At 43.5% G+C, this 15,709-nt stretch overlaps 1 protein-coding gene across 10 annotated transcripts in view; it reads right to left on the bottom strand.

The window, feature by feature from the left end:
* ALG9 (ALG9 alpha-1,2-mannosyltransferase) overlaps positions 1-15,709 on the bottom strand; it is a 105,129-nt gene that overhangs the window by 77,962 nt on the left and 11,458 nt on the right. For all 10 annotated transcript variants that reach the window (XR_016234575.1, XM_008261528.5, XM_089333869.1 and 7 more), the window contains 4 exons: positions 14,644-14,779; positions 11,564-11,651; positions 11,298-11,403; positions 539-661 (listed from right to left, as the gene is read on the bottom strand). Coding sequence is in view for 9 of the 10 variants with exons in the window: in XM_008261528.5 (XP_008259750.4) it covers positions 539-661; positions 11,298-11,403; positions 11,564-11,651; positions 14,644-14,779 (453 nt within the window). In the remaining variant the exon portion in view is untranslated. The remainder of the gene's footprint in view (positions 1-538; positions 662-11,297; positions 11,404-11,563; positions 11,652-14,643; positions 14,780-15,709) is intronic.

Below are 15,709 nucleotides of genomic sequence, written 5' to 3' on the forward strand. Positions count from 1 at the left end.
TTTGTGGAGAACCCTTGTAGGGTTCAGTTTTCCCATTTTGGGTTTTAGCAATTCCTGGAAGAATGTCTGCCTTCAGCACGAGTTGTCCTCAGCAGTCTACCAGGTTAACACACACTTCTGTACAAGCACAGGGTTCAAACGGGCTTGCTGTCTTCTCAGCCTGGAATACATGGCTTTTTCTGGCACGATTATGTACATACTGACTTCCTCACTTGAAGAGATAGGAAGCTACCTCTGTCAGTTTAATTTGTAACAAGCTCATGGAAATGCATTATGCACTTGATACATATGGCATTAAAATTATGCATGGATTTCAAAACTTTCTGCACAAAAATAAATCTTTTAAGTTCATTCCATAAACCCGCTGAAGCATCCCAATAGTTCAAGTAAGTTACAAACACAGACTTAAAATTCAACAAGCCACCATTTCTATAGGAAGAAAATGGAGAATAAAATAAGCAGAATCCGTTTTGTCATCTTGGTATACATTGCTACTTTTTCCTCCCTCCAAAAAATCCTACCATCTCATGCCACTCACCATGAAATCTCTGCAGCAGATATTCCATAAGCGAAGTCAGTGGCAAAACCAGGAGCGCCAAAGCAAAGGCTATGTTGAAATTCAGAAATCCATTAATTAAATAGAAATACCAGGGCTCTGTACCTGAGGGAGACAGAGAGAAGAATTCCTGAGTGGACGCCTTCAACACCTATTGCAGTATTTGACTCATGTTCTTTGTTCATGTAACATTGATGATCCAAAGCTTCCAGGGAGTAACAGTCCACAAGCCCACTCTCTTTCCATGTTTAGCCACACTTGGGGAGCACAAGAGCAGAAGATGGGAAGAGAATGGGGACTGCTCACAGTGATTCCCTTAGAAACCAAGCTTCAGATATTTTGTGGGGCAGGCATTGTGGCACAGCAGGCTAAGCGGCTGCTTGGGATGCCCACATCCCATACTGGGATGCCTGGAATCAAGTCCTGCCTCCCACTTCCTGCTAATGTGCCTGGGTGGCAGCAGATGGTCCAAGTGCTTGGGTTCCTGCTACCCACGTGGGAGACCCAGATGGAGTTCCTGGATCCTGGTTTCAACCTGGCCTACCCCTGGCCTAAGCCTAGCTGTTATGGGCATTTGGAGATTTGGAGATTAAACCAGCAGTGGAAGATTTCTCTCTTTGTCTCTTTCTCATTCTGCCTTTCAATCAAATAAACTTTTTTTAATTTTAGCTGTATTTTCCATATCTACAGAAAATTTACTATATCTTTTTCTCTTCTACCACATGAAGACAAGGTGTTTCCCCCTCCCAACAAAGCAACCACAAGGTGCCATCTTGGAGCAGAGACCTAGCCCTGATCAGACGCCAAATCTGCCAGCACCTTGACCCTGAAGTCCTAGCTCCCAAAACTATGAGAAATTTCTGTTATTTATAAATTATCCAGGCACAGGTATTCCGTCACAGTAGCACAAATACAATAAGACAGAAACTTGAGGTTATCTAGCCCAAACCGTCATATTTAAATGGACTAATACTTTCTCAAAAACAACCAACTGAAGTAGCTTAGGAACACACAGCCACACAGAGCTAAAATAATAAAAATGTCATTTGAATTTGGTCACTTGGGAAAAAGTGATCGAAGAAAGGTGGTCTGTGCTATGCGGGCCTCTCCCATTTGTTCTCACCTGTCAGTGCTGTTTACATTCCATCACCTTTCCCCGTGATATGCTCAACTGCTGCTTTATAGTCACGTACACAGGGTACCAAGCATTCGGGGAAAAGCAACTTGTTTTTCTTAGAATCATGGTCAGAGACTCAGGCCCCGCTCAGAAGCTCTAAGGATTCAGAATGAAGCGAAATGACTGAAAACCCCGCCCCACTCACACCAGCTTTGATTCTTTAACTTGAAATCCTTAAAGCCTGATGATGAGAAGCAGCCCCTCCTCCCCCCTGCATATTTAGCAGACGCCTCATCTGCTTTTCCCCTGGGTATGATTACTTCAATCAGGCACTGAATGACACATGCGGGTTTTAATCACTGTGTGTTGTGACACCCGCCTTGCACCATAGCAATTTCCTGCAATCAGCATTGCTTAAAAGGGTAATCAGGAGGCAGAGGAATAGTCAGAAAAACCTGACATTTTTGCAGCTTGCGCAGCAAAGTAAGATTAGAAACCAAACCCACAATGCTAGAAACATCTAGGGGAGGAGTAAGGAGGAAAGGGGCTACACTAAGGAAGGGCTCAAGTTCAATTGTGCGTCACCCCTGGGGAAAGCTCCCTCTTTCCTGTCTAAATACAATGATGAGGATTGTTCAGGAACAGAGGTCCTGTCCCAGGCCAAGTCCATCAGGGAAATTTTAATCTTGTATTCTTTACAAATAAGGGTTTGGGTTGTAGAAAACTAATGGATGGTTTTATTCTCAAAACAGAAATAAGTCTCCTCTCTGAATTCTAATTACTATTTACCATATCTCCTAAACGGAGTCCTTTAAAGATCCAGTTTCCAGAGGTAAGCGTTTGTGTAATCCTCTCCCGACCAGCAGTTTGGGAGTAATGTTCTCTCTACCTGCTTCATTCCTTGACAGAATTCTGAAAATCTGAGCTTGTGAAGAAAAACCACAGCGTGACCAAGGGAAAGGGGTCAGTCCTCACATCACCTCTCACAGACAGCTCAGCTTCCATCGAGATAGTCTGCTGCCTCTCTGACAGCTGCTATTATAGACCGGGTTTCCCCCACCCCCAGGGGATGCTCTTTAGGTTCCCATAAATATTTATCAAAACTTACTATATCCTCTGGTTAGAGCTGCCTTTCTACCTGCCTATTCATATTCTGTATTCTGAGCTTGGGAACCAAAAGTACTAAGTTGGCAAACTCAATTCTTTTTAAGTGTTGAGCACTCATAAATCAAGCTCTCAGGCAGTGAACATTTCATCACACACTGCTATTTCCCTGAAGCATGGGGCAAAAACTGGGGGCAGGCCAAGAGCGAAGAAAGTTCAAGTGGCAAGTCTTCAAAACAAGGGCGAAAAGGCACAAAAAGTGAATTCCGTTAGTGTTCTTCCCTACTTGATAAGACATCTGCCTTGGGAAAGAAAAGGTTATAAACTTGTCTTTCCAGAGACAGACTCAATGCTGATGATCAGAAATCATCAGAGCTGAACTGTGCAGAGAAAGCACTGTCAGAATGACAAGCTAAATATCGAACGGGTGCAAGATTTAAGGGGAAGCTTGCAGCAGGGTCTCTGCAGGGAGTGACTCACCCACCTCCTCCTTTATGGAAAATGCCTCAATTGCTTTCATTCAAATGAGCTAAAGGGAGATCTGAAAGAAGCTAAAGAATAAAAGATAATGTTTATTGTTGCATAGATTGAATGAAGAGGAACTATTTTACAGGCCTGTAATTTTATAGAACTGTAGGAACTAAATTATAGTAAATCATCCTTATAAATATCAAATTTGCACCACCAAGAGAGAAAAGCCACCAAGGTTCAACAGAAATGATTAACAAAGAGTGAAGGCTTGAGAACAGTCCTGGCTGGCAGTCAATTCTAAGCAGGACCCCAGGAGACTCCACTGGGGCTTTTCCCTCTGTGGCTCCAAGAAAGGAAAGCCATGAGCCTTCTAACAGAGGGCATTTGCCTCTACCTTCTAAAACTTTCCATCCATGGTCTGAGAGAGGCGGAGAAAACACATAACAGGGAACGAATGGGACCCTGTCCTAGACTGCAAAGTGGCACCCTGAGTAGGCCCACTGTTCTTCCTGAGGGGAGGGAGTTTCCTACAAATGCCCACCCACACCTACCCCTGGCCCACGTACTCCTCATCAGAGAGCACCACTCTTCACCAACCAAAAACTCTTGTTGACATCAATAACTGAGAACTTGAAATGCTGCAAGAGGCAAAAATCAGTGCCAAGACCAATCACTCTCTTTTCTGCAATGTTAAATTCACCTTTTGATCTTCGTTCCCACAGAGGTTTTTCTTATGAATTCACAATATTTCTGTTGATACCACCCTAAATTTCCTACATGCCAAGTATTCTTTAGCTCATCCAAACACTCCCTCTTTCTTCGACAAGGGGTCCAGAGCAAGGCTTCCATGTGAGAGAGAGCTTGCCAGTGTGTATATCACTCTAAACTTTCCCAATCTCTCCACAGACCCTCAAAGGTGCACCTTCTCATCCTCTCTACAGATCAAATCATCTTATCTTCTACTGCCCCCAACTGTGTTTCTGTAAGCTTATTCTCCATAGAGTCTCAACAGAAAACTCGATGATTTTACAAGGCTGCTCTCAGTAGAAAAAACACAATCTTGGGAGTCAGACAACCTGGGGCATTTATCCAATTTCTTCCACGTATTTAACTACGTGGCAAATCCCTCATCACGTCAACCTCAGTTTCCTCACCTGTGAATGAGGATAAGTAACACCTACCTAACATGGTTCTTGCAAAGGGGAAGAAGAAAAGATGGTCAGTGTCAAATTTCTGGCATGTGTTAGGCATTCAATTAATATCCACTCCTTTACCCACGCCAGCTCTTGTCTAGAATGTGTCATGAATACAGTGCTATGTGGTAGGTATTTGGCCTAGCAGGTAAGCGTCCAGTGGGGACACCTGCATTGCATATCAAGAGAGCCTGGGTTTGAGTCCTGGCTCTGGCTCCCAACTCCAGTTTCCTGCTAATGCACATCCTGGGAGGGAGCAGGTGATGGTTCACGTAGTTGAGTCCCAGCTATTCACGTGGGAAGCCTGGGCTGAGTTCCCAGTTCCCAGCTTTGGCCTGGCTCAGCCTTGGCCATTGCAGGCACTTCGGAAGGAAACCAGTGGATGGGAGATCTGCCTCTCAATTAATAAAAATTAAATATATAAACTATCTACCCAAGAAAATATAGAAAGACTCTTTAAAAATCAGGAACAACAGGGGATGGTGCTGTAGTATAGTAGGTTAAACTTCTGCCTGTGGTGCCAGCATTGCTTATGGGCGTTGGTTCGAGTTCCAGCTGCTCCACTCCTGATGCAGCTCCCTACTAATGGCCTGGGAAGACAGTAGAAGATGGTCCAAGTGCTGGGCCCCTGCACCCACAAAGGAGACCCAGCAGAAGCTCCTGGCTTCAGATGGGCCCAGCTCCAGCCATCGCAACTATTTGGGAAGTGAATCAGCAGATGGAAGACCTTTCTGTCTCTCCCTCTGTCTGTAACTCTGCCTCTCAAATAAATAATAAATCTTGGGGCCAGCGCCTTGTCTTGCTTGGTTAATCCTCAGCCTGCGGTGCCAGCATCCCATATGGGTGCCAGGTTCTAGTCCTGGTTGCTCCTTTTCCAGTCCAGCTCTCTGCTGTGGCCCGGAAAGGCAGTGGAGGATGGCCCAAGTCCTTGGGCCCCTGCACCCACATGGGAGACCAGGAGGAAGCACCTAGCTCCTGGCTTCAGATTGGTGCAGCACCGGCCATAGCGGCCATTTAGGGGGTGAACCAACAGAAGGAAGACCTTTCTCTCTCTCTCTGTCTAACTCTGCCTGTCAAATTAAAAAATCTTAAAAAAAAATCAGGAACAGCAAAAAAGGCACACATATTGGGGCCAGCATTGTGGCACAGCAGGTTAAGTCACTGTCTACAACACCAGAACCCCATACAAGCATCAGTTCAAGTCCCAGAAACTCTACTTCTCATCCAGCTCCCTGCTAGTGTGCCTGGGAAAGCAGCAGCAAATAGCCAAAATGTTTGGGCCCCTGCCACCTACATAAGAGACCCTGATGGAGTTCCAGGCTCCTGGGTTCAGCCTGGCCCAGCCCTGCCCTTACAGCTATTAGGAGAGTGAATCATTAGATAGATCTCTGTCACTCCTTTTCTCTAACTCTGCCTTTCAAATAAAGAAATCTTTTTTTTTTTTAAAGGACACATTTATGACTATAATCACAATGAGGGCTGGCATTGTAGTAATTAAGCCACCATTTGTGACACAGGCATACCATACTGTTCGAGTTCCAGCTACTCTGCCTCCAATCCAGGTTCTAGCTAATGTGCCTGGGAAGACAACAGAAGGTGGCACAATTACTTGGGCCCATGCTACCCATGTGAGAGACCAAGATAGAGTTCCTGGGTCCTGGCTTTGTCCTGGCCCAGACCTCGCTGTTGTGATCATTTGGGAAGTGAACCAGCAAATGGAATATGTAAATAAATACAATGTTTTAAAAAATCACAATGGAAACTTGAAATCCTTACTCATGCCTAATTAGTTTCTACCAAAAACTCAGCCAAACCTGTAAATACTGAACTGAATATTCAATATTTTTGCCAACAGTACCAACACTTGAATTCCCATGTCTGAAATGTACTCTCCTGGCATCTATTAGGCCAGGAGTTGTGAACTTTTTTTTCTGTCAAGGGTCATTTGTGTGCCAAACAAAATTATCACCTTAAAAATTAGCCTGCTATAGATTTATCAGGTTTTAAGTCCTGCCTGTAGTTGCCTTGGCTGGGCCACACCAAATGATTCTGTGGGCCTTATAGGACCTACGGGTCAGACATTCCCTGACCCTGTGACTAGGCAAACACCTATTCTTCCTTCCAGGCTGGGCTCAGGAACCACACTTCTGTTACCACCAGAGGGCCCTCTTCCAATGATTCCCTATCTTCCCACTGTACTGTTACTATTTATTATGCATCTGCAGCCTATTAGCAAGTTCCATGAGGACACACGAGAAGTTGCTTTTCAATGTTTCTTTAACTTAAGTCCATTCATCCACTGATTGAGAATTATTTGTAGGGGCCGGCGCCATGGCTCACTTGGTTAATCCTCAGCCTGTGGTGCCGGCATCCCAAATGGGTGCCGGGTTTTAGTCCCGGTTGCTCCTTTTCCAGTCCAGCTCTCTGCTGTGGCCCAGGAGAGCAGTGGAGGATGGCCCAAATGCTTGGGCTCCTGCACCCCCACTGGAGACCAGGAAGAAGCACCTGGCTCCTGGCTTCAGATCGGCACAGCGCCAGCCATTGTGGCCATTTGTGGAGTGAACCAACAGAAGGAAGACCTTTCTCTTTCTGTCTCTCTCTCTGTCTATAACTCTACCTGTCAATTAAAAAATTTAAATAAATAAAAATAAAAATTATGTGTAGGCTTATTATGTTTTTACATATGAGAATCAGTATTAACAGAGCTATGCAAAAATCATCAGCACTTGACCTTTTTATTTTCAGATAAGAAACTGTGTACTTACCATAGCTAATGAGGTACTTGGAATGGGAAAGTCTTAAAAATAGCCAAAATTGGGGCCAGTGCTATGGCAAAGCAAGTAAAGCTGCTGCCTGCAGTGCCGGCATACCACGTGGGCGTGGGTTCGAGTCCTGGCTGCTCCACTTCCAATCCAGCTCTCTGCTATGGCCTAGGAAAGCAGTGGAAGAGGGCCTAAGTGCTCAGGCTCCTGCACACATGTGGGAGACCTGGAAGAAGCACCTGGCTTTGGATCGGCCCAGCTCCAGCCGTTGTGGTCATTTGGGGAGTGAACCAGTGGATGGAAGACCTCTCTCTCTGCCTCTGCCTCTCCATAACTCTTTCAAATAAATAAGTACATTAAAAAAATAGCTAAAATCATGCCAAACAGTGCCAAACTGTGCAAAACATGAAAATAAAGAGCTAGAGTTTCCAAGACAAGAGACATGTTATTTGGGGCCGGCACTGTGGCACAGTGGGTAAAGCTGCCGCCTGCAGTGCCAGCATCCCATATGGGTGCCGGTTAGAGTTCCAGCTGCTACACTTCTGATCCAGCTCTCTGCTGTGGCCTGGGAAAGCAGTGGAAGATGACCCAAGTCCTTGGGACCCTGCACTCATGTGGGAAACCTGGAAGAAGCTCCTGGCTTTGGTCGTTTCAGGCATTTGGGGAGTGAACCAGCAGATAAAAGACCTCTCTCTGCCTCTCCTTCTCTCTCAGTGTAACTCTGACTTTGAAATAAATAAATAAATTTTAAAAAAAGACATGCTATCTCACTATTAGGTAATCTTACTGCTTTAAAGTATCTAGCACAAGATGGGTCTCCAAGAGTCACTGAACAGATTTAACAATTATAATAAGATTAGCATTTAATCAGAAAGCACGTATCACTTTAAAAAGTACTTTACATCTATTATTCTAATGTGGTATCAAGAAAATATTAAGGCCGGCGCCGTGGCTCAATAGGCTAATCCTCCACCTAGCGGCGCCGGCACACCGGGTTCTAGTCCCAGTCGGGGCGCCGGATTCTGTCCCGGTTGCCCCTCTTCCAGGCCAGCTCTCTGCTGGGGCCCGGGAAGGCAGTGGAGGATGGCCCAAGTGCTTGGGCCCTGCACCCCATGGGAGACCAGGAGAAGCACCTGGCTCCTGCCTTTGGATCAGCGCGGTGCGCTGGCCGCAGCGCGCCAGCCGTGGCAGCCATTGGAAGGTGAACCAACGGCAAAAGGAAGACCTTTCTCTCTGTCTCTCTCTCTCTCACTGTCCACTCAGCCTGTCAAAAAAAAAAAAAAAAAAATTAAGCCAGTACCACACAACAAATCTAAAACCAAAATAGTTCTAGGCTACAATAGTAATCAAGGCACTAACGTGACCTAGTGGATACCAGAATTCATTCATTCATTCATTCTTGACAAGTCTTTATTGCTAACCTAGAATATACAAAGAATTTCTACTCCTAGGATGGAAGAAATATTCACTCTGCAGGCCTGCTAAAGCAAAAAGGAAGTTATCACTCTTTAAAGAACAGGAATCAGACCAAAACATTTGTCAAATTCAAAGACGAGTTAAAAGCCCAAAAATTCTATCAAAGAACAGCTCTAAAGTCTGACTTACTACAGCACTGAATCAGTCCTGTTCATGCTTAGTTCGACACTTCCTCTGTCCCAACAAGGCTTTGCAACCACTAGGAAAGTGATTAGTTCCTGTAGTTCCAAAATAGCCAAATTTTTAAACTGTATTTATTTGAAAAGCAGAATACAGAGAGGGAGGGAGAGACAGAGTTCTTCCATACACTGGCTCACTCTCCAAATGATCCAACAGCTAGGGCTGGGCCAGGACGAAGCCAGGAGCCAGTAGCTTCATCCGGGTCTCTCACATGGATGCAGGGGCCCAAGAACTTGGAGCATAGTCTGCTGCTTTCCCAGGTGCATTAGCAGGGAGCTGGATGAGAAATAGAGCAGCTTGGACTTAAACAGGCATTCTTATGGGATGCTAGTGCTTCAGGTGATGGCTTAAACTGCTCAACCACAACATCGGCTCCCAAAGAGCAAAAAAAATTTTTTAAAGATTTATTTTAAAAAGATTTATTTAAAAGTTCAAGTCCTGGCTGCTCTACTTCTGATCCAGCCCCCCTGCTAGTGGCCTGGGAAAGTAGCAGAGGATGGCCTAAGTGCTTGGGCCCCTGTACCCTCGTTGGGGACCCAGAGGAGGCTACCAGCTTTGGGTCTTCCCAGCTCCAGCCACTGTAGCCATTTGGGAAGTGGGCCAGCAGATGAAAGACCTGTCTCTCTCCCTCTCTTGGTCTGTAACTTGGCCTCTCAAATAAATAAATCTTAAAAAAAAAAAAGAAAAAGAAAATTAAGAACCCAATTTTTCAAAGTTACCTCAAATTAACCTATTCACCATACAGACTGTATATGCTTCCAACAGGCTCCATGCAAATCAATTTTTATTGTGCAACCTTGTTTTGTAGAATCAAATAAAATTTTACAAGTAAACTGAAACAAGGTGCAATTAAAAACATGCAAACTCTCCTGGCTAAAGGGAGACATCTAGAGGCAAAAGCTTAAAATTGGGGCCTTCTTACATCTTTGGGATGGGATCTTGGAGGCAGCCATAAAGGAGCCTTTTAAAGTTCTTTTCACTTAGCAATTATTCTCTAGCCATGTGGTTTGTGAATTCAATCCACCAAATCAAATACTGCCTATGTTAAGCTATTACTTGCCATCCAAAATGACAATATTCCCTAAATCCTAAGAGGCTCAAGGAGATCTCATTCATATTCTGACTTTAAATTTCCTCATTCAATTGTTGGTTCTATTGGAAGAATAGCACAGGAAAATGATTGAAATAGTTATCACTAAAATAAGTACAGAGAGAGGTAAGATTAACTTGGTTCGTAACAAAAGCTCAAAACACATAAAACACTCTAAGACCCTCAAAAGATCAAGGCAGAAGAAATGATATCAAATTTAATGAAAATACCGCCTCACAAAACACTCACCAATTTGGTTGATCTAATCAGAAAGATCTTTAGTTCATGTCTTTGTATCTACAACTAACTCAAATGCCTTCTGGGCCAAATACAACTCGCTCTGTAAGTAGCTGAGTGAAAGGCATCAGGAGTGGGGTGAAGATGGGGTGAATTTCAGAATGCACCCCCAAACTAAAGGCATTCCATGCTTTTCCCTCTCAACCCTAAACCGGCCACAGTACCCACCTGCTGCTAAGTCTCCATTTGCTACACTTCATCTACAAATTGACCCTACTTCCATCCCTAATGCCTGATAACGCATATCTAAAACACAAAAAGTAACATCGAATGTGCACATAAAAATGTCTGGAGTAATATACAAGCAGGTGTTAAGAACAGCTATGTAGAAATGATGAGATTTTGTGTTGTCTTCTTTTTGTAATTGCATTGACTTCTAATAAGAGAAAAAAGTAACTTTTAATTAAAAAAAAAGTATCATCAAAAGCCACAGTAGGGGCCGGCACTGTGGTGCTAGAGGTTAATCCTCTGCCTGCAGCACCGGCATCCCATATGGGCACCGGTTCTAGTCCCAGCTGCTCCTCTTCCAATCCAGCTCTCTGCTGTGGCCTGGGAAAGCACAAGAAGATAGCACAAGTGCTTAGGCCCCCGAACACACATGGGAGAGTAAGAAGCACCTGGCTCCTGGCTTTGGATCGGCACAGCTCCGCCCATTGCAGTCATTTGGGGAGTGAATCAATGGAAGGAAGACCTTTCTCTCTCTCTCTCCCTCTCATTGTAACTCTAGCTCTCAAATAAATAAATAAAATCTTAAAAAAAAAGTCACAGTATACCCATGGTATACCCAACAGGGCCCTCAAAAACTGAAACTGGTAATGACAGGACAAACAGCAAGTGAGTATTTGAATATCGTATTAATCAAGGAGAAATATCTGAGTGGCTACATGTCATCACTGTGCTATATATTCAAATGTCATTCTATTTTTAAGTAGGAAAAGAAGATCACCAGCAATGAAATGCTACATTTGATGAAATGAGGCAAGTGAATTAAATTAAAAGCTTGGGCAAACTAAGCTGTCTCCTAATTCCTTCCCACATTTCACAACCTTACCATAAAGATCAGGTCCATGAGGAGTAAAGACATTATACAAAACAATGTTGAGTGGTGCGATCACTAACTTCCCGTAATAGTAGCTGTCAATGACCACAACAGGCACCTGAAAAAAGAAAACACAGTGATTGTAGAATTTTGCTCTGGAAACATTCTCAAAATGCTCACAGAATATGACTGAGAAGGAAAAATAAAATGAACTCCTAATGTTCCGTTTATCACATTAGAAGTTGCTTTTATTACAACTTTGGAACAGAACGACTCACCAGAAAGAGAATAAGGGCCACCAGTGACCAGTGAAAGAAACTCTTCCACCTTCGTTTCATGACCAGCAAATCAAAGGCAATGGGCAAACTATACAACAGAGAAACAGAAATTGGGGAGTTAAATAATAACTTGGGTCAGATTCACACATACCTCATGCTGAACTGAGAACAAAACGCCTCTACCAGTTACACTGAGGGAAGAATGCTGAGATATGCAGGGATGTCTTTGCAAAAATACACTGATCTCTTCACAGGACCCATCAGGGAGCTATGTAGTTCACAGATGCACAGCAAACAGAAACACTGTGCTGCCGGAATGAACTCCATTTAATACCTATTGATGTGTAATGGACATTTAAAAACTATCACTATACATGAATGTGCCCTACTATCAAATACCCAGCCTGTAGAAGAAAGAGGTATTCATTTCTTTCTCCTGTGATTTATTAGAATTGTAGTAATAATATTAGAAACTTAGACTTCAATTCTGATATATCCCCTTCCAATACTATTTGTTCTTCTTCCTTTTACTTAACCCAGTCTAGCAAATGGCATATATGTGTTGCCCTCATTTCAATTATTTCTGGCCAGGGCCAGCGCTGTGGTGTACTGGGTAAAGCCACTGCCTGCAGTGCCATACGGGCACCGGTTCGAGTCCCAGCTGCTCCACTTCCAATCCAGCTCTCTGCTATGGCCTGGGAAGGCAGTGGAAGATGGCCCAAGTGCTTGGACCTCTGCACCCAAGCAGGAGACCCGGAAGAAGCTCCTGGCTTCAGGTTGGCACAGCTCCAGCCTTTGTGGCCAATTGGAAGTGAACCAGCGAATGGAAGACCTCTCTTTCTCTGCCTCTCCTTCTCTCTCTGTGTAGCTCTTTCAAATAAATAAATCTTCAAAAAAAGTATTTCTGGCTTAAAGCCTTGTTATTAAAGCTATGACACAGAACAAAGTACAAGATATTACAGAGTTAGAAACAAAGGAATGATAGAATCACATTTGCATTTTAGGAAGGTAAAAGAGACTGGAAATCATCTAGGAGGCTGTGCAGTGACCCAAGACACAGAAGGGTGAAGAACAGTCAGATTAAAAGGACAGTCAGGAGATACAACAAATAATAGGATGTGTGAGAGAGGAAAGAGTCACATAATTCTCAGGTTCCTGGCTCCGTACTGAGTAAGTGGTGGTGCCCTTTGCTGGGACAGAAGCACAGGTAAAGGAATAGGTATGGAGGAAGGAACTGGGGATATGGGTGAAATTCAAGAAAGAAGATTAAGAATAGACACAAAAATATGGTGATCATCATAATGGTTGAGTAATAGCACAAAGTACAGAAGAGGGACTAGAATAAAATCTTGAGGAATATCATAATTTGAGGATGACATGCAGAACAGAAGACTGAAGGTGAAGAAACAGACTTTAAAAAGCAATTAAAGATTTAAATGGCCTTTTCTCTGGCTTAGTAACTACTCTTCTAAAAATTTACCCAAGATAAATTTCCACAAGTATAAAAAGACACACATACAGGGGCCGGTGCCATAGCGCAGTATGTTAATCCTCTGCCCGCGGCGCCAGCATCCCATATGGGCCCTGGTTCTAGTCCCTACTGCTCCACTTCCAATCCAGCTCTCTGCTATGGCCTGGGAAAGCAGTAGAAGATGGCCCGAGTCCTTGGGCCCCTGCACCCATGTGGGAGACTGGGAACAAACACCTGGCTCCCGGCTTCGGATCGGCACAGCTCTGGCTATTGTGGCCATCTGGGGGGTGAAGCAACGGAAGGAAGACCTTTCTTTCTCTCTCTCTCTCTCTCTCTCTCTCTCTCTCTCCCTCTCCCTCTCACTGTAACTCTACCTCTCAAATAAAATGAATAAGATCTTTTAAAAAAAAGATACATGTACAAAAATGTACACTGAAGCACCAACAGCAAAAAACTACAAACCAAATGTATACCAACAGGGCAATGCTTAGGTAGACTATGGACAGCCACGTAATAGAATGCTTTGCAACCAATATAAAGAACAATGTAAGTCTATGTGTAGAAGACATACATATGTTCAAGATAATTCTGTTTAAGAATGGAGTTATATATACATATGTATATGCATGGGCATTTATATACACAAGAGTAGTTTCTGGAAAGATACATCCATCTTTGAAGATTGGGCTGGGGGAGAAGAGAATTAGAAATTTTGTGTGTCTCATACAATCTCACACTTTTTTGTTTTAATAATAAAATATGGGGGGGAGGGAGACCAGTGCTGTGGCACAGCGGGTTACAGCCCCGACCTACAGCACCGGTTCAAGTCCTTGCTGCTCCACTTCTGATCCAGCTAGATGCTAACACACCTGGGAAACAGCAGAGGATGGCCCAAGTGCTTGGGCCCCTGCACCAACATGGGAGACCTCTCTCTGACCCTGCCTTTCAAATAAATAAAATAAAATAAAATCTTATTCAAAATAATAAAGATATAATATTTCTATAATAACCTTAACATCAAACTAAGATGTCTTTGTTTGTTTTTAATTACCAGCAGTACAGGCAAGAAGTTAAGGCAGCACAAACTAAAGAAGTGGTGATTGGAACAAAAAGTAGAAAAGGATTAAGAGACTCAACAAGATGGGGAGAAAAGATGCCAGAGTAAGAAAGAAAGAAGACTGCAGGAAACTCGGATTTTGAGCCTGGGTAAAAGGAACAATGCACAGCCTGGGTAGCCTAGGGAGAAACACCAGCTCTGGTGTCAGAAAGGCCCAGATCCAAAACCCAGCACAATCTCAATGCTATCTTATGCAATCCTGGCACCTATTTTCTTAGTTACAATGCACTAAAAATTGTATGTCTCTTGCAGAGTTGTAAAGTTTATGGACTAAGTTTACAAAGGGTTTAGCAGATGTTAATTGTCACTGTTTTTATCTATTAGCATTGACAATAATAAACATTAAGATAAATATTCTTCCATTTCCCAAAACCTTTGTAGTCCAATTGGTTCCTGTAACTTTAGGAGCTACCCAGACCAAATGGAGCTAATTCAACATTAAGATTCATTATAAGCCCTGCGATATGTGAGACGGGAACTGTTAGTTCTTACCCAAGAGCCACACTGAATGGCCAGCCTAAGATAGCCCCAGCTGCTACTCCCAGAACAGCGATCGAAGTCTTGTCCATATACCATCCAGTCATGGCTATCAACGTAGTATACATACAGAAGCTACTAGGAAGAAACGCTGCAAGAGTAAAGAAATGGAAAAATGGATGGGGGCAAGTGTTGGAGACTTATTAGGTATCAGTTACTACAACTTTACCCACAATGCAAAATGTCATTAACAATGAACATATTTTAGGTAATGTTGTATTAGAGCAGTAACATGATACTCTATTGAAAAAAAATGAAGGTAGGCATTTGGTGCAGTACTTAAAGTCACCACTTAGGATGTCTGCATGCATATCAGAGTGCCTGGTTCCAGTCCCAGCTCTTCTACTTCTGATTCAGCTTCCTGCTAATGCATAGCCTGAGAGGTAGCAGTCGATGGCTCAAGTTCTTGGGTCCCTGCCACCCATGTGGAGACCTGGATTCAAGTCCAGGCTCCTGGCTTCAGCCTGACCCAGCCCTAGCTGTTACAGGCATTTGGGGAGTGAACCAGCAGATGGAAGATCTTTCTCTATCACTCTTTCAAATAAAACAAAAATTAAAAAGTTAAAAAAAATGAAGTTCAATGATTTTCTTATTTTTTTTTACTCCTCTGCATTTTAGGTACCAACACACTGCCCTAGTTATACAATACTAACCACACCATTACTCTCCTGGCCTATACCGCAAATCCAAAATATATAGAACTTCAGGTTCTCCAGGTCCTATTTCCAGGAAATGTATATATTTCAAAAAAACTTAGGGCTATTGCCAACAATTTATTTCTGAAAAGCTTTCCTGCTGATGGTCTTTTGGGACTCTCCTGGCCCTAACCTACACCCCTCAGGAATTCTAGGAAGCCTTCTCAGGGCCAAGACGTTAGATACAGTGTACAGTGCTGCTTTGCATCCTGTATCCACAGACTGTCTAGCCTTCAGATAGCCCCCTATTTCCACATGGTTATATGCTATACACCGCAGGTTCAACATTTCCATCACAGCAACTGCTGATCCTATTGATCACAGTT

Source organism: Oryctolagus cuniculus, chromosome 1 (genome assembly GCF_051225735.1).
Source record: "Oryctolagus cuniculus isolate XC-2025 breed Fujian yellow rabbit chromosome 1, ASM5122573v1, whole genome shotgun sequence".
Taxonomy (NCBI): domain Eukaryota; kingdom Metazoa; phylum Chordata; class Mammalia; order Lagomorpha; family Leporidae; genus Oryctolagus; species Oryctolagus cuniculus.